At 57.2% G+C, this 25,116-nt stretch overlaps 4 protein-coding genes across 4 annotated transcripts; 2 read left to right on the top strand and 2 right to left on the bottom strand.

The window, feature by feature from the left end:
- Positions 1–1,926: 1,926 nt before the first annotated feature.
- Positions 1,927–3,583, top strand: VOLCADRAFT_87360 (uncharacterized protein; the record flags this gene model as incomplete). Its single annotated transcript, XM_002947174.1, has 3 exons — positions 1,927–2,176; positions 2,421–3,015; positions 3,286–3,583. The coding sequence occupies 3 exons, from the start codon at positions 1,927–1,929 to the stop codon at positions 3,581–3,583; spliced, it is 1,143 nt and encodes a 380-aa protein (XP_002947220.1).
- A 6,019-nt stretch (positions 3,584–9,602) lies between these two features.
- VOLCADRAFT_56904 (uncharacterized protein) lies at positions 9,603–11,662 on the bottom strand (the record flags this gene model as incomplete). The annotated part of the gene is made up of 5 exons (XM_002947043.1): positions 9,603–9,714; positions 9,796–9,900; positions 10,351–10,419; positions 10,826–10,911; positions 11,411–11,662. The coding sequence occupies 5 exons, from the start codon at positions 11,660–11,662 to the stop codon at positions 9,603–9,605; spliced, it is 624 nt and encodes a 207-aa protein (XP_002947089.1).
- Positions 11,663–12,621: 959 nt separating this feature from the next.
- On the top strand, positions 12,622–13,756 carry VOLCADRAFT_87358 (uncharacterized protein; the record flags this gene model as incomplete). Its single annotated transcript, XM_002947173.1, has 2 exons — positions 12,622–12,828; positions 13,658–13,756. 2 exons carry the CDS (start codon positions 12,622–12,624, stop codon positions 13,754–13,756), a joined length of 306 nt encoding a protein of 101 aa, XP_002947219.1.
- An 883-nt stretch (positions 13,757–14,639) lies between these two features.
- Positions 14,640–24,035, bottom strand: cog2 (component of oligomeric golgi complex 2; the record flags this gene model as incomplete). Its single annotated transcript, XM_002947042.1, has 20 exons — positions 14,640–14,859; positions 15,160–15,244; positions 15,472–15,541; positions 15,839–15,913; positions 16,007–16,119; positions 16,268–16,358; positions 16,453–16,698; positions 18,159–18,355; positions 18,822–18,963; positions 19,306–19,755; positions 20,138–20,601; positions 20,920–21,114; positions 21,420–21,649; positions 21,776–22,044; positions 22,311–22,529; positions 22,808–22,888; positions 23,063–23,119; positions 23,467–23,577; positions 23,653–23,712; positions 23,886–24,035. 20 exons carry the CDS (start codon positions 24,033–24,035, stop codon positions 14,640–14,642), a joined length of 3,525 nt encoding a protein of 1,174 aa, XP_002947088.1.
- Between the last annotated feature and the right edge of the window lie 1,081 nt (positions 24,036–25,116).

Here is a 25,116-nt window from a genome sequence, read left to right as displayed (position 1 = left end):
TGAAGAAACGCCGATCCGCTGGGCGAATAGGGATGTGGTAAAAGGCGTCCGCCAAATCAACCTTCACCATCCAGGAGCCCTCGAGGCCCATACGCCGCAGGGTGCGGAGGGTTTCGTACCGGCACTTGTAAGCTTTCTGCGCTACGTTCATCCTCTTCAGGTTGACGACCAAACGCCAAGAACCACTGTCCGGTTTCGGGACACAAAAGGCGTTCACCACATGATCAACCGCACGGGAGGGGTCTACCCGCGAGATGGCCCCGAGCGCCACCAGGCGAGGCTCCTCCTTCTCCAACCACCAACGGCTCTGCTCGTCTGTAGCAGGAAAACTTGGCAGGTCAAAAGCAGGCGGGGGGCGGTTACCTCGAAACTCCACCGGGACACCATGCTTCAAGACGTGCAATGTGCGCGCATCTGCTCCAATTGCCTTCCAAGCGGCCAGCCGCGCCGAGGCCCTAGCATGCAGGGGCACGGAGGTGGTGGACATATCGGACTACTCGTGCTGCCCCGGAAACTCCACGCCTGGGGTCGTAGAGCCCGTCGCCACGCGGAAGGGATGGGGCGAAGTGCCCACATAGCCACCACCGGTGTGGGCGGACGTCGAATTCCTGATCCGCTGAAGAGCAAACCTTCAGCGTCGCGCCCAAACCTCGGGGACGAGCTTGATGAAATGCGTCGTCAAGCGGACATTTAGTGTTGTAGCTGCAGGGGCAAGCTTGTTGGGTCCGGGGTGGGCGGGAGTTGTTGACCCGCTCCGGAGAAAGCAGGGGGCATAAACTGCGTCGCAGAAGCCCTCGAGGAAATGCCAGTCTGTGACATTCCAGTTAGCTATGTAGGATAACTGTGAGTTGCCTTCACCAGCGGAGTCATGCCTAGCGATACCGGGACATCCGCCGCCACTAGCACTACTAAAGGTGCTTCAATAAGGTGGGCTAACTCTATGGTGCTAGTGCTTATATTCTCCACTGCACTCTACCCGATGGGTCTCGCTGACGAGCCGAAGGCACAGCGGTATAGTAACAGAAAGCGCGCCGAAGGCGCGGGACCTGTTTTGTTGATCAGCGCGCGCTGAACAACAAAAACAAGATAAGCTAACCAGCTTAATGCGCGCAATAAATGACGGCCCTGAGGACACGGGCCGTTGCGAAACAGTTAGTCTAACAGTTACGCATTGGGCCTTACGCCCAACTAACCCAGCTTACTTAACGCAAGCTCGCAGTATTTACGCGGCCCACAAGACGTAGCCTGCATACCCCTAGCCGTGGGACAATTTACTGAATATTTAACTAGGATTGATTCAATATGTCATTCCTAGCGTGATAGGGTTGCTCATGGTCTTGGTGGACCATAGGTCAACCTCCGCAAGGGCACGTCTGGGAACCACATGATTGATGCAACCAGCGGCTGATGTAAGACATTTAATAATAGGATTTTCTTATATTTGATTTTCTCTAATACTTCTTGTAGTGGGATGGAGCCCTAGGGAGCATGCCCCAGCAGGGCTTTGCCGTTCATGACGTAACCAAGAATCTGTTTCAGGTTGCGCATCGCCACATCATGTGGACACTACCTATGGATGGTAGCTCGTAGATAGTTAAGCAATTTAAATTGATCTTTGGTTTACCTTGTAGTGGGGGGAATGGTGCCACCAGAGCGGGTGCCATTAATGCCAATTTTTGCCTGATAATGTGCCAATCCTCCAAAAGTTGTGAGCTTTCCCTAATACCATAACAGTGATTAAAAGGTTTTTAATTACAGAAAGGCTAGAAGTTTCAAGCCGTTCAGGTCTGGCCCTGCAAACTGAACCCACGTGACAATTTACTGCCCTGCCTTTTGGCCTCGCCGACTTTGCCGCAAGGGAGTACCAACCATTAAACGTCTCTATGGATATTGCTTTATTGCCTATGCGAGAAGTGTTATATTTCCATGGACGCGACTTCTTCATTAGACTGCCCGGCGCGTCATGGCGCTCACTTATCCCTATCCGAGCACACGGCCTTAAACGTTGTTCGTGGAATCGTTCGTGAATGCTGTAATTCAGTGAGCTATGGATCGGCGCGTGCTTTAGGCCGCGCTTTGGCCGAAAAGCAACTGCTCGTGACGGTTCGAACCAGCCTTCCCAATGGATTCCACAGCTTGAGACATCAATATCTTCTCGTTCAAACGCAATTTGGCGGTAAGCACAAGTCTTTCGGAGGCCTGGGGCTGCCAGCTGAAAAATTGTCCTAAGGGACAAGTTGGAACCCTATCAACAACCCTACCGCTGAGGAGCGTATGCCAAATGTGTGTAGTTATGGGTTAGCATTTCTCAAGTGTGCTTTCCTCGACTAAGGAAAAAATTTTACAATTCGTTGCACGACCGTTATCAAATATCGTTTGGGTTCACCGCCGCCACTCGCTTCGCACTCTTTTGCCTGCAGGTGCCGCCATCGTCGTCGACTTAGAATTCCGAGACCGATTTCATTATACTGGTCTCCCAGGCGGAACTTATGCTGCATGCGTTACCGCGCTTCCGCAGCTAATGATCGGCACGATGGCGTCAGTCACCGCCATCGTCAGCCTGATGGCGGACGCCTTGGAACGGGAAGCTGCGGTTAAGCGCCATGACCTGCCGCCATGGCGCACCAGGCACGCGGTGCTGGCCAACTGGCTACCGGAATGCTTCACTGATGATGTGTATGCCCCACCTGGTGCCGCTCTACACCCAGTCCTCCTCCACACCAGCCACATCCAACCACATCGAGCCTCTACCGCCTTCCAAGCTTGGAGCCCTGCAGCTCTCCCTACCGCTGTTCCTCCGCCTCCTGCGGCAGCTGCTGCTGCTACTGCGGGTGCCGGTCAAGCTCTGGATACAGTTCCGGCAGCTGCGGGCCTTGCCGGGAGTGTGGGTGGGCTTGATGACGGTGCAGCTACAGGTGCACATGAGGACATGGACGGCAGCTCGCTTCACAAGGCCCATAGGTTCAAGCGGAAGGCCGAGCATACGGCAGGCATTGGCTTGCCGACCAAGTCCCGGTGGCTCACACCGTCTGCGCTTCCACACTCGTACTCCTGCTCGCATACGATAGCGTTGCAGCTGCAGCAACAGCAACAGCAAAATCGGCAATACCAGGAGCAGCAGCAACAACAGCAGCGGCAACGACAGCAGCTGCAGCTGCAGCAACAGCAGCTCTGGCGGCCCCCGCTTCCTGCCGGGGTGTTGCGGCAACCGGAAAGCAGCGCCGGGGCTACCTGTCCAGCAAGCGCCGCGGCGCCCTACGTCAGCACCGGCTTCTCCGCCGCCAGCTCGTTCACATCGTCGCCAAGTATGATACACGGCCCTCTGGGCGACACCTCCCCCAGCAGCGAGAGCAGCAGTGGCAGCTGTGACGGCAACGGCGGGGTCGGAGTGTACGGCGGCTGTGGTGGTGGCGCCGTGTGCGGTAACGAGTCTAGACCCTGTGACGCCGCCGACAGCGCCGCTGCCGCTGCCGACAGCAGTAGCAGCAACAGCTGCTGCCGTCCAGCTGCACCGATGCCGTCACTCCAGCTGCGGATGAAGTCCGTGCGATTACCCCCGACCGTTGCTGGCGGGGGGTCGTGAAGCCCCGGCAGTACATCAGCACCCGCCGACCCATGCGACTGTTACAAGCGCACCCGCGGCGGCGGGGCGGTGGGAACCGTTCCCATGAGGCGAAACGCGATGAACCTGACACGGGCCAGAAATCTGGTTGTTTTGGCTTGTGCGCGTGCGGTTGTGTGCGTGCACGCAGCTTTGCCGTACACAACCGTAAAAGACGATCGTAAAAAAAGCGGAGAGCTACTGCGGCGGTGCTGTGCGGGAGGTCCCGGAAGGATAATGTCCTGATCAGGCCATGGCGGCGTATGAGGGGACGGAGGTGGAGGAGAGGTAAACGTTATCGCACTGCCTGGGGGGGGCGGAGGAGGCGGAGGAGGCGCCAGGAAGGTGCTTTCTATACAGTGTTTATTTCGGGGAATCAGTTTTGTTGACCGCCGTGTGTTAGCCGGCCTGTGGGTTACAGAGGTCACAATAAGTAGAGGTCTGAGGAGGAGCAGGGGGTTGCGGTACAGCTCCCGCCTGAGGTGTAATCCGGCTTTATCCCGCTGAGTGATGGTTGGCACATTGATTGAATCTTCAAATGAGATGTGATGTTGAGCCGCATTGATAGACATTCCGGAGACCGAGGGGATGGAGGTGCGCCTTTCGGAAGCTTCCGAGCCGGGCCCCCGCAGGCTCGGAGCGGGCACGTACTTTCTCAAAGCGACAGCCGCCCCCCTGCTTGGCCCGCTTGCACTAGCGCGTATTACATAGATAGTACATAGGTGCGTGAGTTATCAAATTTTGCCTTCTTGCGCTGGTCTCTTTTCCTCACGCCTCGGAGGGGACAGAAGAATGGACGGGGTATGGCTTGGTTGCATGTGCACGGAAATGGCCGGAAGGGAAGAAGGTACTGCAGTGCAGTGCGGTACAGTGCGGTACAGTATTGTCTCAAGGCTCCGGGCGGAGCCGGGCGCTTGCTCCATTCGCCGACGGCTGAGCGCCTTTGAGGGGTTCCATCGTTACCTGTCAGCACCAGGTCGTTTTTGCTTCGTGATATCTGGAGTTGGAGAGAGGCTCCCATTCTTACACCGACATGCTGTGTCGTACGGCGTCGTACTGAGCACATGGCGGAGAAAACTCGAGTGCTAGATGAACAAGAGTATAGGTGGTGACACATGCTTGGGCTCATATTCGTTAAGATTGCGGGCGACTGAGGATTATATAAGACATCTTTTTATCAGGGGGCATGGCCAGTTGAGCTTTGAAATGCGTGTGCGCATGTATGTGTGTGTGTGAGAGAGAGAGAGAGAGAGAGAAAGAGAGAGAGGGTGTGTGTGTGTGTACGGAGCAGGGCGAAGAGGGTCCCCCGGACGGGTGGTCCGCGGGGGCTGAGCACGGAAGCCACACGGCCACAGACACGGCGTGTGTTTTCCTTTTGCATGTCACAGCATGCCGTGCCGTGCCGGTGTGGGGAGCTCGGGGGAAGAAACGGGCGCCCGGGGGTGGGCAGCGGCAGCGACCGAACCCCCCCGGAGGTGGCGCACATCACATCATCACTTCATACATCACATCATACATCACATCATCATACACCACATCACCGGTAAGCGCCATGCAGTGCAACAAAGGGTCCCCGCTGCGCCTCATTAGCTCCGCCACCGGGGAGGAGGTGAGGTGGGTCCGTTTCGTTGGAGGAGAGGTACGGACGGTGTGCAGCAGCAACAGGAGGAGGAGGAGGGGGAGGGGGTTCCGGAGCGGCTGGTGAGCTGCAGTTTCAGCGGCTCTATGACGGTTATAGTGACCGGCACGACGGCATGGCCCGGCCAGGGGACAGCCCCCAGCAAGGTGTCCTGAGGCGACTGTGGCCACCGCGTGCGGGTCGGTGGTCCATTGGGCGGGGGGCGGGGGGAAGGAAAGGGTGAGGGGCTTGGCGATCGCGGACTGGGGGGGCTGGTGCTCACCCAACCCGTGCATGCTGAGCAGGACATCATGGTTTGAAGGTCTTGGCAATATCATGCAGCGCCTCTCAAAGGCTTGGGAGGATCTCAGCTTTAGGTCGGGTCGTGCTGTGGAAGCAGGAGGGCTCAGAATGTGCAGCAGCAGTGTTTGCAATTGTACCTTACATTGGAATCCTTGAGCAGTTGATGCTATCACAAACATATTGTTTATCTTTCGTAATCGTTAACGGTAACATTATTATTATATTATCGTCATCATAATAGCTATGGTTACCTTTCCTTCTTACTGAATATGACTGTTGTCCTCTATTTGAAAGAAATGGTCGTTTTCGCGTTACGGGTTGAGGAATCCAGTTCCGCCTTCCAGTCCACTCTACAGCAAGTAAGCAGTTTCTGAAACGTGCGGCAACCTGCACTCGGCGACATCTTGGTTCTGGAGCCTATTCCTGTGTGCCGTAATTTATGCCGTAATTTATTTCGAGCCTCGTATGTGTGTCTTCTGCCCCAGCTCATGGCGGCGCACGTCAAGGACCACTATTTACAGGTATCCGAGTCCTTAACCCACCCAACCCAACCCAACCCAACCCCGTAGCGAGCAGCTGCGACACGCTAATGGGTCGTCCCCGATGATGAGGCAGGGGGTGTGGGATGTGTGTGCGGCGGTTATGTGCGGCGGCCTGTTGGTGATGGTCACGGCGACTGGCAGTATGTGTTGACCTTGCACATACATACGTATGTATGCATGTATGTACGTACGCACGTATGTATGTATGTATGTATGTATGTATGTATGTATTATGTATGTGTCCAGCGCGTGTCAAGACGGGTACAGAAAACGTTGGCTTGTGGGCAAACCGCAGTCCTAGATATGCTAGCATTTTGGGATAAATTGAATTTTGCTCTTTGAAGGCTGATTTTCAGTCAAATTATTAAAAGCGGCGGTGGGCTTTGTCCCGGGGGACCACCACTCATATCGCAAGTTTTTCGTGTCACACGTGGTAGATATTTTCTTAAGGTATAATAAGTTTAGGTACATAATCAGCATAAGTCGGCTTTTACTTTTTGGCGCGTATGGCTTGATGCACTCATCACGTCACTTCTTCGTATGTGCAGATTTAAAGATTTAGCCTTGGTCTTAACTGCGCTTAAGGAAGGCAACAAAACTTTGAAGCTAGAGGTACAGAACGGAATCGGAAGTGGCTGAAGTTGGGACATATCGTCGACATCGTCACCGGTCTTCGCCCGTTGCCCGAGGGTGCAGTGCGGCTGGCTGTCATGATTATTGCTCACTTCTCTACTACCATCTGAGATACAGGATGGTGGGAGGTCTGGTTCTGAGGGCGCAGCGGTAAGGAGGGCACCGCTGTGTATATGTGCATACGTATTTATGTGCGCCCTCTGGTGTGTTCGCGTGTGTGTCCTCTGTTTGCGGCAAACCAGCACACACGTGTATGTGTGTATGTATGTGTGTCCGCCTGTGCGTGCACACATGCGCGTGTGTTTGGGTTTGTGCACTAAGTCGTCAACAACCAACAAAGACGCGCATGTCTGTGTGCTAAATCGGGTGCGGTTGTTGGTGCAAGTAATTTTGGGTTTGAACTTTATGCTACTGTGGAAATAGCCGCATCATAGATTTGATATCCAGATCCTAGCAGACGGGGACGAGATGCCCCTCTCGTGGACCCCATGTGTATGTATGTATATGTTTCAGTCGCTCCCTCGGGTTTTTTTCGGAAGAGTTGTGATGAGTTTGGACGTCAGTGGCCTTCACGCGTGCCGCAATTCATACTTCATACGCCGTACACGCAAAAGCAAGGACGTATCTATCTGGCTGTAAAGAAGACACCGATGTGTTGAGAAGAACACGGCTCATCAGTCGTACGTATCACCCGGCAAGCAGTCTGAAACGGGCAACCTGTGCCTTTCAGTCAGTTGCCAGAAAGCATGTGCCGCTACTAATTGTCAACAACAACGACAGTAAAACGCCGGGATGCGGTGCACACGCACATGAAACAGCTTTGGAAACAGCCATTTAAAGGTCTAAAGATATAAATGCGTGACAACATTCCACTTGATTTGGACAATGATGCTTATTTTTTGATGAGACGGTCTTCAGGGATGACATCACAGACGATACGACGATCTATCTGGTCGCGCTAAGGGGCTCCCCCCCCAGCGACGACCATTCCAGGTTCTCCCGAGCCCACATGTCTCGGCACAGCCACAAGCGCAGATGATGTGTGCACAGATGCAAAAGACAATGAAAACGCAAAGTAGCGCAAGGGTCCGTCACTTACGCTTACGCTTTTATCTTGTCCCTGGATGTTGGCGAGCCGCCGCTTCCATGAGTGGAAAACCGACGGCACCTAGGGAGGGAGATAGCAACGCACTTCCGTACAATTGTACGTCCCCGCTGCTGACCAGCAGTGCCCCACCACCGCCCGGTAGGTCCCCCCGCCCGCCCGCCGGAGTCGCACTAGCTTCACCCCGCCGCCGGCGGCGGCGGGTAGGGGCGCCGCTCCCGCGCTCCGCGTCAACAAGGCCCAGAGACAACGGAGGCTGGGTTGCTGCTATGTGACATGTGCTATGTGGCTGGCCGGGCCACTGGCGCCATACAAGTGGCAGCAAACAAACGGCGCACGTTTCGCGACCACATTGATCCGACCGCTGTCCCTGGTCCGTCCACAAGAAAACTAATCATGGAACAGACCGATGCCAAAGGGCAAAAATATCTTTGCTGTCGATCCAGGCTTGGGTCTTATATATCTAAGACTCCAGGTTGGTAAGAAGCACCAGACATACGGGGTTGGAAACTCCAGTCAAACAGAAGCAAAAGCAATATTGAACAGAGGTGCGTACGAACATCAACAATCAACAACAATCATCAACATTTGCAGATAGCAGCAGACGTACAGACAGACGTCCCAAAGACACAGCATACGAACCCTCAAAACCTAACCATCCCCTAAGTTAATATCATCCAAAATTTGTGCATAGTATGAATCAATGCAATGCGCCAAAACGTACGACGGCAGCGGCGCCGCGCCGTGCCGGTCCGGTGTTCGCCGGACGTCTCGATGTGCAGTTGGGTCACTCCAGCCCCCCCCCGCCACTTTGCGTCCCTCCTCACCCCCCCAACCCCGTTGCCACACAAAAATCATTAGCACAACGACTACAACTCAACCCTTTCATTATTCCTGCCAGCTTGCTGCCGCACTGAGCCATACAGCCAGCCAGTTGTCCACTCCATCGCGCCACCTACGAAGGTGGGTAGGTGGATAGGTAGGTGTGCCACCCCAAGGTGTGTGTCCGTTCGAAAATGACATCAGTGACCGACCGACGGCACAACCGCCGCCGCCGCCGCCGCTACGCTGCAGCGATGTCGTTGTGTCTGTGCTCTAGCTCCGGCGGCGGCAATTTAATAATTTAGGAATAGCGGTCAGGTGGCATGTGGACACCGACTCACCAGACGGCTGTACGGTGGTAATCATTATTGCGCATATCTATCATACCTATCAATCAACCTGCTTCTGTTTCCCGGCTCCCACACCCCCCGGGCCCTACAGCGGGCATGAAGCCACCCCGGCTGGTCCGACCTCCTTCCTCGTCCTGGCCTGTGGGATCAGGCCAAGGAAGCAGCTGCCGCGACGAAGACCACCCACCGCTTCAAATCATTCCTCTTGACGTGTGAACGTCAATATGCAATCCCTTTCCCCAGCACATACATACATACATACACCCACCTACACAACAAAGGTATACCATATCGCTGCTGGTGACTGCTTCCTTCGGTGTGAAGGTACTCGCGTGCCACCCCACCGCCAGTTCGTTCATGCGCCCCCCACCCGCTCAGGTAATACAAACACGACACCTCCTCCCGCCTCCCCTCCTCCCCCCTCCTGGCCCCTCCCGGCCTCTCACTACACAGCACCACAGTAGTTCAGCCGCCTGGTCAACGTAACCTCGCCGCAGCCACAACCCACCTTCCCACTGCTCCTACCCCTACGGAGGGGACGGAGGCAGATCCTTCCGCCTCCCCTTCCCTTTTCCCCCCTCCCCTCCCCTCCCCTCCCCTCCCCGGCTCCCAGCGCCCCAGCCCCCTCTCAACAGAGGCCTCTGAGGATCCGGTACTGCAGAGCGAAGCGGTCGTCCTCGGTCAGAGTGGCGAAGGAGTCAGAGGGCAGCGAGTCGAAGGCTTGAAAGTCGGCGCCGTTGCTGCTGTGGCCGTTGTGGGAGTTATGCTGACCGTTGTTGTGACCGTTGTGGCCGTTGTTTGCAGCGCAGCACCCGCTGCACGCCAGCACGTCGTAGGTGGCCCCCCGAATGGCGTCCCGCTTGGGCCCGCACGGCCTCAGGGAGGTGAGGTACGAGTAGGCCTCGTCCAGCTGCAGCTGCGTGAACCTGTGCAGCCGGGGGGGGGGGCAGATACCCACACGCACACATATGGCGTTTCTCCATCGCCAACGAACCAGTGGCGGCTGCCGTACAGCACGGCACACACGTCATCTATGGATACGCGCTAAAGCGCTCTGCGAGCATCTTGAGAGAGAGGCCTCTTCAGCGACCAGCAGCTACATCCCCCCCTGGCTTCCTAATTTCATGTCGTTATGCAGCGACCGACACAGACACGTAGGCGACGGTAGGCACTCTTCACGATTAGTCCAATGTATGTATGTATTTATGCATGCGGTGTTTGGCTCAGTCAAAGAAGTGGAAAAGGACTTGGCACATTGGACGCAGTGGCTCCCATTGCCCTTAACCCAGGCCCCCGTCCATGTACTGCGTGTACGGTCCGGTGAGTACGGGTACGGGTACGGATACGGGTACAGCGGCCAGAGTATTGAAACTCACCAGTACAGGTAGGCAATACACACCGCCGGAGCGCGGCCCAGTCCCGCCGTACAATGGACGTACACTCTGCTCGTGAGGCAACCCGCCAGGGAGCGCGGTGAGGGACGTGCGGCGTGTATTCGTGTGTGTATTGCTGTACGGGTGAGTCCGTAGGCTTTTTGTAGTGCATATGCGCGTCCGGATGCGGATGCGGCCGGTGTAGTGGGCGGCAGACCGGCAGTGGAGGCGGATCCCTCAACCAGGTCCTCAACCGCACAACTATCTCGGGGGGCCTCCCCGGTACGTGTACACGCTTTCGTACGCACTTCGTCACCCGGACGGCCGCCGTAGCGAGGTCCAATGCTGGTCTCCGGCCCTTGGGGGCTGGTGAGCAGGTAGGTAGGTAGATCTAGGCGGTTTCCCCCAACTCTCCCCCCAATCATCGCCACCACCGCCACCACAATAACAACCTTCTCGCACCCCCGGGGCTCCTCACCTGCCCCCGCTGTTGAGCGCCTGAGCCAAGGAATGCACCGCTCCAGGGATCGTACGACGGAGGCTGTGCGGGTCGAAGTCACGGGCCTGGGGGTTTCGTGATACCCGGGGAGGGGCAAGGAGGGGGCACCCGTAAAGCGGGGCAGGGTGGGTGGCAGCAGCGCGCAACAAGGCAGGTGAAGGCCAGTCGGGAGGGCAGCGAGGGGGCGAGGGGCGCAGGATCCCAGAGCATCAGTGCCCCACCTAGAACCCCCTAATGAGGCGCAATGCACATGAGAGCCGAGACCCTTGCTGACAGGGTAAAATGTTCATCCCCCCGGCCAGCCCTTCGCCCTGCTCCTACCCTGCCCTAACCGAACCTATTCATCATGCGCCCAAGATCAGTCCCCTCCCCGCCCAGAGCGGAGTCACTAATCCCGGCGTATTTCCCCGTACGGCCCCTGTACGGCCCAGTACTGGGGGGCCTGCTGACATCCCGGGAAGGATCGAGATCCGCTTCAGGCCTTGCTCTGTCCCCCTCCTCCCACCTCGCCCCTCTGGGCACTCGGCCCTCCTCCCCTCAACCCCCGGGGCCCCACTCTCTCACCGGACGCCGCATGTGGTTGATGGAGTGGCGCGAGCAGGCCCGCCGGATGTCCTCCAGCTTGACACCCCAGTAGTGCATGTCCTTGTCCTGCTGCAGGTTGAGGATGTGGGTTATTCGCTCCGACTCCGCCAGAATGTCCACATCGCTGGCATTGCGGGGCTGTGTGCCGCAAATCAGGTTGGGCACGATTTCGTGGTAGTAGAGCCCCCGCTCAAAATGGTACTCCAGGGGGTTCAGGTGACTCCAGCCCATCTGTTGCTGCATGTTCCTAAGGGGGTGGGGACAGAAATCCATGGAGGTGAAGGGGAGAGAAAAGGTATTGATGACGGGTTGTTAGGGGCACAACCGATTGCCGGGTGGACAATAAAGCAAGGATTGAGTGGGTGATGGGAGGATTGGACCTCAGCAAGACGGAACAGGACAATATTGCTGCGAGTCAGCAAGGGAATCCTTCAGCCACTTAAGTACTTGGATTTTTCCACAACCAAAGTATTTTTCCGCAACCAAAGTAAATGAAGACCTAAGGAGTGCATACCAAACTGTGGGCCCCCCCGCTGCGATTACAGTACTTCGGCCTGTAAAATGCAGTGTTTCAATTGGATGACTCAGGTATGGATACAATTACAAATGTGTGCTTCAGATACTGAATAACTGTATAGTGACCTCGAAACCCTGTCTGAACACTGCCGGGATAGCCGATAACAGGACCGTGAGCAGGTGCGTGCCTGTTATAAGCATCATCCTTGGCATGATGGTCCAGTTTGGAAGACTCCACGCGCGTAAGCACCCGCTGCGGCTGCGGTAAATGTCCTCTACGCCATGAGTCAAAAATCGAAACTTTGTGAAGTTCAATCCTCTCTTGGGCAATCTTTGTGTTAGTGCTACCAAAAGCCGGATACTGCCTTGTCAACATTGTATCGCAGCCTTCTAGTCCCCCAAACTCTAGCGACACTGACGGCAAGTTGCGCGAGCTACCGGAAACCAAGGTGTTAATCAATTCGTCGAAAGGAAGATCAATTCCTGATGAGCATCGAGGCATCGTAGTTGCATCGGCGCCGTTGTCGGAATCTCGCAATCTGATTTTGGCGGGTCGTACCGTCGTGGACAGTCCCCATAAGTAGTAATGGTTACAGACACGTTCAGGGTTGAAACGTTACAAAATATCAAGCATATCTCACTCTTCGGCTTTAAGTAGCACCGATAGAAATGCAATGCCCTTTACAAGCCCCAATACATCGAAAGCCGCCGGTTGCAAAGATGTCAACGCAGCGCTTTGCGGTCTCAAGGACATGACAGGCTCAGGCATTAAGGATATCAAATTAAACATTGCGCTCGATCGCTGCCTGGCCCCCATCACCCTGTATTTTGCGATGCCCCTGCCTTATAACATGCGCCCGACGGCGCGCACCTTTGTGAAGGTGCGCGCCGCCACAAACCAATGTTGCACCGCCGCCAATGTACTCATGTGATGGGTGGGTGCAGAAAAAATAATTTGACTGTGCTATCCAGTTTGCTTTCCCACGTTCTGGCATGTTTCCCTCAGTTAAGGGGCACCAGTACAGCTTGCGCCGCTGCATCCGCCTCCACTTTGCTCTGACGACCGTGTGACCGGTCACCAAAGAAGGGCCCATTTGGAAAGAGCATTTTTCGTTGAACCGTCGAGCACATGCAAGCAGCAGACAGGAAGTCGCGGCGCGGCATAACGAATGGGTGGGTGGGCTAAGAGTCAGAACGGGATATGAAAATGTAGTTGCAGCTGCGTGTGCGCGCATGTCGTGTGCGCGGAAACATTTCTCCTTGGCGTTCTGTAGCTCTTAAGGGCAGCCACCGGCCGCCATTTCTAGCGACGAAATAATAGCAGACACCAGCAACTTGAGACACCGCATGATGCACAACGAAGATTGGTTCATTCATAATTCGAAAACAAGAGGCACGCAGCTCGTTACTTGGCCCAAAGCAAAACATTTATGACATCCCAACACGCCGGCCCAGCGGACACCCTAAACCCGCCACCAGTCATCAATCAGCTCACTGCGTTTCAATTACCTTTTCCTTCTTTTCCTTCTTTAACAGATTTACGAACCACGAAACTTCCAACACGCAGCCGCCGCCGTTTTAATTGGGAGAGGCATGTAATCAGCACAGTCACGCCTCATTGCATGCGACAGGCCGAGCTGATGAGGAAGAAGTCGTGTCCCGGGCGGACCTGCTTGCCTTCCTCCCTCCCCGATATCCTCACCCTGACAGCCGACAGCTGACACCCGGCAGGAAGCAGCTGGGCCCGGACCTGAGGCGTCCTGGACCCCGGGCACGGCGAGGCCAGGCCTCTCCAAGGGCTTCAGCTGACCCAAGGCCGGCCGCACCTCCCCCCCCCCTCCCTCCCACCACATCTGCCAACACTCCGCCATAGTGCTTCTTTGTGCCCCCCCCCCACACACACACAAACAGACATAAACACCAACAGCTTTCCGATGAAACAATGCCATGCCGTGCATCTTTATCGTGCAAGATACAGTTGTTGCGCCTGGTGTCCCCGCCCCACCCCAGTGCAGCAACGTGCATTTGCCATTGCGCACCAAACCGTGGGGCTGCTGCTGCAGATGCTGCATACGAGGCGACACAGTACGACACAATACGACACAATACGACACAGGCCTAGCATCGCTGTTGTCCCAACGCCGGCTAGCAACAACAACCAACGATATCAACGATACCAACGATGGAACTACAAATGAAAAGCAACAATGTAGAAATAATGCCGCAGGTCACCGGCGTGCTGCCTTTCAAGCACACCGGCGAACAGCCCACATCACTACTCCCATACGGGCGCCTTGAGGCATAGCCCTTGCGCTGAGAGCTGCAACACTGTACTGCTGCCGTTGTACTGCACTGTACTTCTTTGCAGAAACAGCCGATACAGCCCAAATGTTGATTCGACAACTTTTTGGCTAGTGCGCGCTTCGTTGAGATACGAGGAGGGAAGCGGCTCCCAAAAGGGACCAAATGGGATTAAAGGATCGCTGCAAAGGTTCTGACGCTGCTATTTATCTGTGACGAACCGAAACTTTAACACACCCTCCCCCCCAGCACCCCGCGGTCCGACACGCGACCCTCTTTCCTCCCGTCACCCACCGGGGGGCCACCCACCTCTTCCTTTCGACGCGCCGATACCCCCCCAACATCCTTAACCACACACCCCTGCATTACCCCTGCACTACCCGCCCGCCCCTCATGCGGCGGTCCTCAGGACCAGCTCCTGGCTGCCCCCCACGGAAACAAGTACCTGCTTCAACAGTGGCTGTACGGCAGTGTAAAAGTCCCGAAAGAAGACCGCGGGGCGGACTTCGGATGCGATGCGCTGTTTGACGTCCAGGGAGGGCGCCGACAGGTAGTCGATGAAGGCGTTACGGAGCCCCACCGGCTGGCTGTCCAAAACGGCGTTCAGCAGCCTACAGGATACGGAGAGGAGGACGTGGGGGCGCAAGAGAACGGCTAGGAGGGCTAGGGGTCTATACCGAGGATGCGAGGTGGAGGAGCGATGCAGGGAGCCCTAGGACCTGCATAAACACGACGGCTCGCAAGGAGCTCAACCGCGGGCGTTTCGGGGATTCGTTTTAGTTTCTCCCGTTGCCCTCTCAGCTACTTCCACCTCGCCGCGCCTCGCCTCGCGGTCTGTTCTCCTTTACCGCTCCTCACCCTCCCGGCCCTGACTCCCCGCAACCCCCAGCTGCGGCCCATTCAGACCTCACCGAGTGCGGGTGCGTTTCGCCGCCACTTGGGCCCTATGGTGCCCCGCAGTGCCCGCTACCGCGCTGCAAGCCACCGTACCCACACCTGGGTGAGCGGGTGGGATGGAGCCACGGGGGCATATTGGGGAAAGGAGGAGCGGTTAGCCGCACTGACAAACGCATCATGGTGCGCACGCTAAGGGTTGCCACCTGCCCTTTCCATTCCATCCCTCCCAATAGCTCCAACGGGGCATTAACGCCCATGTCTATTCAGGATACCGTACCCCTACCCTCCACCTCCCCCCTCCCTAGCACGCCAACACTCCTCCCCACCTGGTAGTGCCAGATCAGCCCACCAGCCCACCAGCGCGTAGCAGGCCAGGCCCCCGCCCAGCATGCCCACCTGGGGAAAGAGAAGCGGAAAGAGGGGGACTGGGTTGGAGGTACCGCGAGGAGCGAATCATCATGTGGTACGGAACCGGGGCCAGGCGTAGAGGCTAACAATGGCACAATGGCTCCTGGTTTGGCCGTGTGGACTGTAGCCTGAAGAAGCAAAGACAAGGGCGCAGCAGTTCACCTCAAGAAAACCAAAATTCAACCATTCCAATGCCTTTTAAGGACCCCCTGCCCTTGCCCCGACTACCAATACCCCAATACCGTACCGTATTGGGTACCCAATACCGTACCCCGTACACCGTACCGTGAGGCCCGACACCTCAGCCGATCTCTGGGCTTCCATGATGACCGAGTCGATGATGTCGTCCAGGATCAGAATCTGCGCACCGCCGTGTCGCCGTAGGGCGTAGTGGCCAGGGAAAGGTCACTGGCTTGGCCCCGCCATGGGAGTGAACCGCGCCTTGACTCTCACCTTTTCCGACAGAGGCTGCTTTTCTAGCTGGGAGTAGAAGGCGGCTGGCTCCAGAGTGGGCGCGGGCGCCTGCTGGCCGAAGCTAAGTGGCGAGAGGTTGGAACTGTCGGTGTCTGCAACGGAGAGGAAGGAGAGCCCCAACATGAGGGGTCACCGCTGGCATCTACCGGTGCGCCAGTCCGACCCTGGCTGTGCAGGATGAGCTATTGAGTTCTCGGTGAAAGCGACGGGCCCAACGAACTTCCTAACCAATAAACGCACCAGTCCGGGAGGACACCATGGATTGCAGGGGAGAGTTTTTCTGGTGTTTTAACGTCTTCTGAAGTGCTGAAGTCACAAATCCGTTCACATCCTGCAAGTGAGTTGTATAGCGACAGAGCAGCTGAATGACAACACCGTGAAGGATCACGAACCCACAACAAATTTCTTCCTTTGTAGAGCAGTACCTGAACGTCTTCAAATCCAGTCAGCGCAATTGAGACCGTTGCTGGCAGTTTGCTACCCGTCTGCTGCGCTTCTATCTTCGCGTCGGCCCTCGCAGCAGGGATAACGTCCGGGAGTTTCAACCGCGACATTGTTTCATTATCAGGGCGTCCATCTGTCATTCCGCACGCGATGAGACCCGCAGATGCCGCTGTCAGGGCGAACAGCTGAGTCCGGGCCCTGCTTGCCTGGCGCACAAAGCTTAGAAGCTGTTGGGACATTGCTCAGCAATTATGCGTGTCTAGGGAAGAGTAATATTACAGGTAGGCAAAGTCTTTGACGCGTCGAGTAGTTCCGACGCGTCAGAGCTTTCAACACGGCAACGTAAAGCACTGTTCATAAACACACCTAGCCTATATATGTCTGATGCTTATTGCATGGCGAAGCAAGAGCTTGGGTTCTGCCGCAGAGTGGATTGGGGCTGTGGGCTGACAAGGACCCTGGGTAGCTAAGATCCCGGGTGCAGCCCGATGATGTTCATCATTATAGTTTGGCGTACAGTGTTGCGAATTAATAGAAAAACTGACCACCTGAATGCTTGACGCACGCGGAGAGGATTCAGCTGTACACGTTGGACCCAAATTTTCCATAGGAATGCAGTCAGCAAGAGCTGCACTCCAAGGTAATTTGACCTTAACCTTCACCAGAAAATAGAGCAGCACGCTCGCGCTACAATGCCGTCCTGTGAGGTTGAAAACAATGAAATGACCCACGGGACGCACAAACAAGTACAACTTTACCGTTGCAGAAGAGCAGTGCAGAATTGGATTTCGGATTACAGACAAGCCTATTGAGTCAACGCCTCCCTCGTAACATGCATGTCGTCATTAATGGTAACCGTTATTTGCCGTATGCGTGTCTGTGGTACACGTCCGTGCGCGGCATTTCGTGACTGGCCTTTTAGTTAGGCCGCCATGGAGGTGGGCGGTGAGGCTTTAAAGCGAGCAGGCGGAACCCAAGCCTTCCTTAGCCTTACAGGCCCATCCGCCAGCTGCCGGCCAGAGACTTATGACCCTCCCGGGTCACCCCAATCAATCCGTCCGCTCACCAACATACCGGGTACAACGCAGGACTTGGTGCCCGAACCAGCGTTATCCTGCCCCCTTTCCCGCATAGGCCCCCTAACGTCTTAGGTACATCTTCCCCGCGCCGTTCCGCTGTCTGGCTGGACCGTGTACTCGTTGACCCTGCAGCGTGACTTGCCACCGCGGGCAGCGGGCCCTTATGCAAATGCACACCTCCGCCGGCCGGAGCACACGGGCAAGCAGAGATGGCTGCCGCTACACAGCTCCCTGCGAACCTCATCCGTTACAGCTTGCAAAGGTCACGACAGGTGCTTTCGTGCACAGAACAAAACACATCCAACACGTACACGTTCAGGCCCAAACCATTTTCCACCCAGGCAGGCCCGTCGAGCGCACACACCCATACGAAATCCGCGAAGACCCAGAACGGCCTCAGGCAAGACACAGAGTGGGTTGCACCTTACGTTCGGGAATATCGGCACTGATACAAAATTGTCCGCCACGGGCCGCTCAGCGGATTGACAATCCATTGCCCGGGAAGTCTCACCTAGACACAGGCCGCCGGGTACGCCTGCGCTGCTCAGGACACCAAAACGCCAAAAGCCAAGCTGCCAACAAACGTTTCACAACAGGCTTCCACTCACGCCTCCGCCACCTAGCGGCTGCGGAAGCCCAGGCGGCGGCGCCACTACTTCCTTGAGTCGGCGGAAGGCCGGCAGCAGCGCGGCGGGGTCGCTGCCTGGCGGCAGCAGCAGCTGGTTCAGCTGCACCCCCAGCTCCTCCACGTCCAGGTGCAGCTGCAGGGTGATCTTGTCCGAGTCGGACAAACCAGCCGCCGAGTCTGTCGGGGGATGGCGATTCGGTTAGGGAGGGGGCTTGCCTGGTTCAGCGCAGGCAATGTTGTTCCATGGCTAACGTTATCCCTCGTGTGATCAGAGAGAGGTTGAGTGAAAGGTGCGCCTTGTGCGATGGGTCTCTGAGCAAGAGCCACGATAACACCGGAACGCAAGCCCCGTTGCACCGCACGCGCTTTGCGCTAGTGCGTGATTCGTACAAAGAACCACGAGAGCAACTCAGCATGCCATGTCGCAGCCTTGTAGATAACCCAGGATTAAGTACCTAATAGATAACCCGCGTCCGTGCTCACCGCGACCGGGTTCATTCCGCACACAAGCACGGGATCACAAAACTCAACACCACCCGGCGACCGGTTCACCACCATTTGCAACAACCCATTGGTCGTTGGGCTTTGGCACTCACTCAGCCACCCTGACATGCGAACACCCCGTGACGAGCCCGGGCCCTACCTTCCTCGCCGCCCGCCCCTCCCTTCGCCTTCTTGAGCCTCTTGAGACTGCTCTCCGTCTTCCGCACCGACACCAGCAGCTCATCCGCCAGGGCCGCATAGCGCGAGCACACGCCCTCAGCCACGGGCACCACCACCAACTCCTGCGTCGTCAGGGTGGTTGAGGACACGTCACATTAGATCATGATACGTGCACAGCTCTCCAGGCGGCCCTTTGCCTCGCGTGATATCGCCAGCGGTCCGAAGACATCCTATACAGTACGCTATACATCCTATTGAGTCAAAATCCCCAAATGAGTGAAAATGTCCCCAAGTAGGGGTCCCCAAGCCTTTTCATAGCTCAACACATACCACCCCTCGCAAGCGTTGCGCTTATGCACAGCTCCTAAACTCCAACTCTTAAGGATAACAGTAAGCAAGCCCGCATCTGCAGCTACACGCGCATGCCGGGACGGCTCCACATCAATCATGTGGCTCTCACGCACCTGCTGAAGCTCCGGTGCCAATCGCTTCACCGGCCCAGCCTCCAACAATTGCCGCAATGGCGTAAGCACTCCAGAAACGTAGTGGCTGGCGCGAACCGGCGGCGCCTTTGACGTCACCCTGTACGTGGCGGTAATGCCCTTGAGCTGCCGTACAGCCGAGGCACAGCGCTCCACCACCTCATCCGTTACCGCCGCCGCGAGGCTGCGGCCGCTAGACTGCACAGCGGCGGCCACCTCCGCCAGCGCACCTCGCACTGCAGCTGCTACCGCATCAGAGGAGCTCGCCGCTGTCTCAGCGGCGCTGGTGGCCCCATCGCTGTTGGCCCCGGCGGGGGGTTTGCCTTGGGCCGCTTCTAACGACCCGGCGGCAGCTTGCTGTGACGACGGGGGTGCTGGAGGTAGGAGCTCCAGGAACGCTGCTGTGACAGAGCCCAGTAGAGCCTGGTTGACCTGTGGATGGGTGGCCCCGTCCCAGCAAAAACAGACGCAGCAAGGTCAGTCCGAACAGAAGACCTCCATGATGCCCGGCGTGCAAACTTGAGGGAAACAGCCGTGGCAGGAGGTGTCGCCACTGGGACACGGCGGCTCGCCAGTTGCATCAATGCCCTCCCTAGACAGCAGCATGCAGGCTGCCCTGCTACACAACGGAGTCGCAGAGAGAGAGAGAGAGAGAGAGAGAGAGAGAGAGAGATGTGTCGCGGAAAAATGTGTGTGTGCACGTGTTTGGACCCTCCTGGACCCGATGGGCATCTTGCCTCCTGTGCCCGGAGTGCTTATTGCCTTCCCCGCAACACGTGACCAGTGTCCCCAGCGATCGCAGCCCAACACGCACCGTCTCCGTGTCGGCCACGACTGCAAATACTTCGTCCGCAGGCAGCATCGGGGCCCATGCCGCCGGGCCACTGGGACTGGCACCACCGGGACTTCCGGTCGCACCAGAGCCGACGCCTTGCGCTAGTGGCGCTGCCGTCGGGGTCACCGGTGCCACACCGCTGCCAGCGGTGCCGGCGCCGGCAGCAGCGGGAGCAGGGCCTTCCCGTCGGGCCGTTGCGGCAGCTGCCACCCACGTGGCATAGCGCTGCGCAAGCTGCAACACCAGGCGCAGAAAACGGTCCGTCAGGGGGGGTAGTACGACGTCGGGACTGACGGCACGACGGAGACAGCGCAGCAGGGCCGCCGTCGCTGCGAGCTGCGGCGGTGCCGCGGTGGTAATGGGGCCCGTTCCACCGACCGAGTTGGTGCCTGCAAGAGCCGCCAGCTCCAGCTTATCAGTCGACAGAGCGTCCTCCAGCTCACCTGCAGAGTAGAGGGAAGGGGAAGGGCAATGCAACGGCACCCGCCAGAAAGGCTGGCTGGAAAGACCTAGAGGACTTGGTGTTAAAGGACACGAGGCTTGAAGCCGTGGTACGTGGAAACATAGGGCGAAGCAATACACATGTCAACTCCTTTGCTACACACGCGAATAAGCGATGCTGCCATAAAGACACACATGCACATTTTGTCAGCCCAAGAGTCCTTCCAACCTGCCGGCATATTCGCTTTTATTCGCTCTTATAGATGCATCGCAGTTTGAAGGCCTGTGTAAGCTTACGGCAACGCGCGTGCGGGTCTTACCCGCAACCTCTTGGTACAGCAGCGAGAAGTACACAGACGTGTTCCAGCGCCGCATCAGACTGGCATAGGCAGCTGAAGACCGCAGGCGCTCCACCGACCCACGGGTCGCGCACATGCCCTCCAGTTGCCGTAGCCAAGCCAGAGTAGCCAGATAGTTGGCGTGGAATGCGGGGGGCACGCCAGGGGAAAACACGCCTGTACGCAGGGGACGGCGGTCGGGTAAAGGTGTGCTGGCATGGTGGACGTTCGTTACGATGGGGCCCAGCTGGCTGCCAGGATGCAAGTGCACTGAAGGGCAGCACCGGACAACACTTTAGGCCTACGCGCCTGACAGGAGAGAGCAAAAGCATCCGTGCAAACACGAGGATGACACTGCAGAGAGCCAGGAAGACGCCGTCCCCGCCTTATCCCTGTGCTTCAGGCCAGACCCATCTATAGCTCAGCCCCTGGAGGCACGCCGCCTTACTCAACGGCCCCGCCGCATCCCAGGGGCCCCCTACCAGGCATTGCCGCGGCCAGCGTGCCTTGGACCTCGTCCAGCACCGCATTGGACAGCAGGTCAATGGAACGCAGGGCCGACCCAGGAACAAGACTGGCATCCAGCAGCGGCCCCAGCTGAGCACGGATGGCCGACAGGATGCTGCCCAGCAGGGCAGGAAGGCCGCCACCGCCGCCCGCGGAACCAGGGACGGCACCAGCGCTAGCCACGGAAAGGGAAACGGAAGAGTGCCTGCACGGATAGGTTGATGGAATAAGCGGGTTGCAGGGCAGCAGGTAGAGGACGCTAAACCGCAGCTGCGGTCGAACCGGCCTAAATTTTCGGTCGCCTGCCTGCACCAGGCGTCCGGCCACCTACCCCTTGTGCTCTCCAACCAGCCGCTCCACTAGCGGCGCCACTACTACCGAACGTACTGCTGCATCCGCCGTCGCAGCTTCCCCGAGGTCCGCGGCGGCATGCAGGGCATGCAGGGCCGCGGCTATACTGCGTGGCCCCGAGGGGGCAGCGGAGCCTTCTCCAGGCGGGGCGGGCGCCAGCGCCAGCGCCAGGGCTGTTGCAAGGCGGCTCCTCAGCGCAGCGCGGTGGGCGGCAATGCGGGGCTCCAGGGAGCGTACGAAGGCCAGGTCCTGGAGGTAGGGATGGCGGGGGAAAGACGAACCACACACGATGGCGGGGGAAGGGCTAGGAAATCCACCACGATGTCCGGGTGCGAGTGGAAAGGGGATTCGCCAGCCTTTAAAGCGACAATGGAAAATGGATCACGTGGTGGATCACTTGGACAATGGAAAGGGGATCAGGCGCCGCCCCGACCCGCATCGCCTACCGTGTATCGCTTCGCAACCTCCACACACCCTCTTCCATTCGCCAGTGCACCAGACCCCATTCGACTCACCTTGCCCTTGTTGGCCAGGAAAGCCAGCCGGCTGACCTCGGCCGCAACTCGCTCCAGCATACGACACTGCGCCAGAAGCTCCGCATCGCTGGTCCCAGAGCCGGCTCCGGAGCCATCTGCGCTAGCAGGACCGCCAGGAGCTGCGCCATTTGCTGCAGCTGCTGGAGTAGTACTCCCGCTTCGGTCCGAAGCGGCCAGCTCCTCAAGCAGCTTGTCGACCTGCCGCGGCAAGGGACGCCAGGAAGCGTGGTTAGGATGCAGGGGATCAGGAGATGTCGGGGCAGTCCGTGCCTTCCACGGCATACCAAAAGCCACACACACCCATACCAACGAATCCACCCGGATGCACCTACGCGGCCGGTCACTCGCATGTCCCTAGTCCCGTGCTAATCACCCAAGTCCATGCCGGAATCCAGCTTTGTTTCATTAATCGTTCTACTGCGCCAGCAAAAGCCGCCGAAGCCCATTACGGGTCAGTTCTTATTTCGTGTGCCCACCTTGGCCGCTACGTGCGACACCTCCAGGATCAGCTCCAAAAGCGCCCGCTGGGTGGCCACCTCCTTGCGCTTGCGGAGGCCCTAGAACGCGGACGTACGTACATGGGGGTTTGGAGTAGGAAAAGGCGCAGGAATGGTGCCAATGCCCTTTTGCCGCAGGATCCATGCGGAGATGGAATTTACAATCCCGTCCTCCACAAAGCCATCCCTGGCTCGGCCGAGCCCCAGCGCCTTGACCTGACTCATTAGCCGCACCTGGTTGAGGGAGTTGAGCTCCGAGCGAACGGCCTCCTGTACCGCATGCAGTTTGTCCTGCGTGTGGTATGGCAGAGGAGATCACGTCCGTTAGGATTAGGGCGGCCAGTAACTAGCTTGGCAACACGTCGCCAAGGTCCAGGCCCTTGGCGTTCATCTGCCACAGCGTCTGGAAATACGCGGCGAACGGCTTCCCGCGCGTGGGTCTGAGGTTAAGTCACTGCTCCCCTCGAATCCAGACAGATTCGACATGCGGGCGACCCGGTAGATGCCCTGGCACAAGTGCTCACATTGTCAAAGCACATTGTCGGCCCCATACCCCAACTGCTACGTCCCGTGGCCATCTCCCCCGTGCCTTCTGTGTATGAGCGAACCCACATGCGACGGTACGGTATTTGCCTCACCCGCAGGTCAAGGAGGGGCTTCCGCATGCGCACCACGGACCCCTCGACGTTCGCCAGCCGGCCACTAAGTCCCACATAGTCAGCATAGTCCTCATTGATGACTTCAACTAGCTGCGAATTACCAAGCAGGTGAGTTTAACGTGGCAGATATGCGCAACCCAAGCAACTTCAAAATATTATAACTACCTTGGTCTTGAGGGTCGCCAGGTAACTGCTGAGCTCGTTCTGCAGGGTCGCGAGTGGAACCTGGAGGACATTTCAAGGAAGAAGTTGCAAGTTGCTGCCTGATGTACTCCATAGTATCTTATATGCCTTTGCGATATATTAATGACTAAAACATGTGCGATACAGAGGACGATAGGCTATGCAACTATTGGAAGAATGGTTGATCGTGCAGATGAAACCTCAGCTATACTTACATAACGCCGCAAGTCAGCGACACAAGCATCTGCGTTAAAGTCCGGTGCTAAAAAGCGCTCAGGATTGAGCCATACTGGGCATCCGGCCCGTCCTAACAAAAGGGATGAGTCCCCAGTCGCGGTCACGACGGCCGTTTCTCCGACCGTCATTTTGTTGAGCTATACATAATCTTCACCGATTGACTGGGGCAACTTGTCCTTCCATGCGTGTTTTGATCACAACCTTGCTACATCCATAAGCAGCGGGAACAAAATATTTGCATAGTATAGCTGCCATGATTGTCTACAAGGATAGGCAACGCACATCAGGTAGCTAATTTTCGTTAATGGCAGTCTATCGTACCCTGCGTCGTACTGCTTACAACATGCCAACCGCTCCTAACCAACCAATCCAAAGCCCGACGACATGCACACGTCCCATTACATTACTCTAGTTGAGTTTAATGGTCTGCCTCTCCCAAGGTACCTGGGACTTATTCCTTGCCATCGCCTGCTGTGTAACCGGAAATGACCGGGAGGTTGCGGCGATTTGGCATGCTGTTGTTTCGCCGCACAAAATTCCACACGGACTCAACTGCGCGCATAATAACGGCACTCCCTCCCCTTGAAGGTCCATCGCGCATGTATCAGGCTGTTGAAAATTTGCACGAACCATATTGTAACCCCAGCGTGTTAGTCTTCTCGCACATCCCTAACAGGGAAAGCACACCGGTAATCATGGGGTGGGCATTTCCCAGAACATACGCCATCACTGCAGCCCAGGCGAACCTGCTCTATCAGCTATCCAGGTCCTCTAAACGTCACGGTACAAAAGGACACGCACAACAGAGCGGCACACGGCACCGCGTGGCTAGCCCGGGTAGCACAAGAAGCTGTTTAACGGAAGCCAAGCACCTCCCGCGCACTTCGCATCCGCCGTTCACCGCCCATCTATCCATCCGTCTATCCATCCAATCATCCACCCATCCATCCAAATCAAACACCAAGAAACGTGCTCTCTAAGCTCTGCTGCCAGAACACTATGTCATCGCTTTACAGCGGCAATGTTATCATGCAGGAGCGCCGTCTCAGCACCTCCTAGCGCCTCGCCACCGTCCGGCCCAACCTACTGCGCCGCTGCATTCGCCGCCTCAGACAGCTAGCCGCCACCATGACATACATACCTACCACTAACATCACCACCACCTGTGCTCCTCCCTTCTATTTCTTCACTAGACCTTCTCCTACCTGC

This window comes from Volvox carteri, assembly GCF_000143455.1.
Source record: "Volvox carteri f. nagariensis unplaced genomic scaffold VOLCAscaffold_5, whole genome shotgun sequence".
Lineage (NCBI taxonomy): Eukaryota > Viridiplantae > Chlorophyta > Chlorophyceae > Chlamydomonadales > Volvocaceae > Volvox > Volvox carteri.
This window is presented reverse-complemented; position numbering and strand designations above follow the sequence as displayed.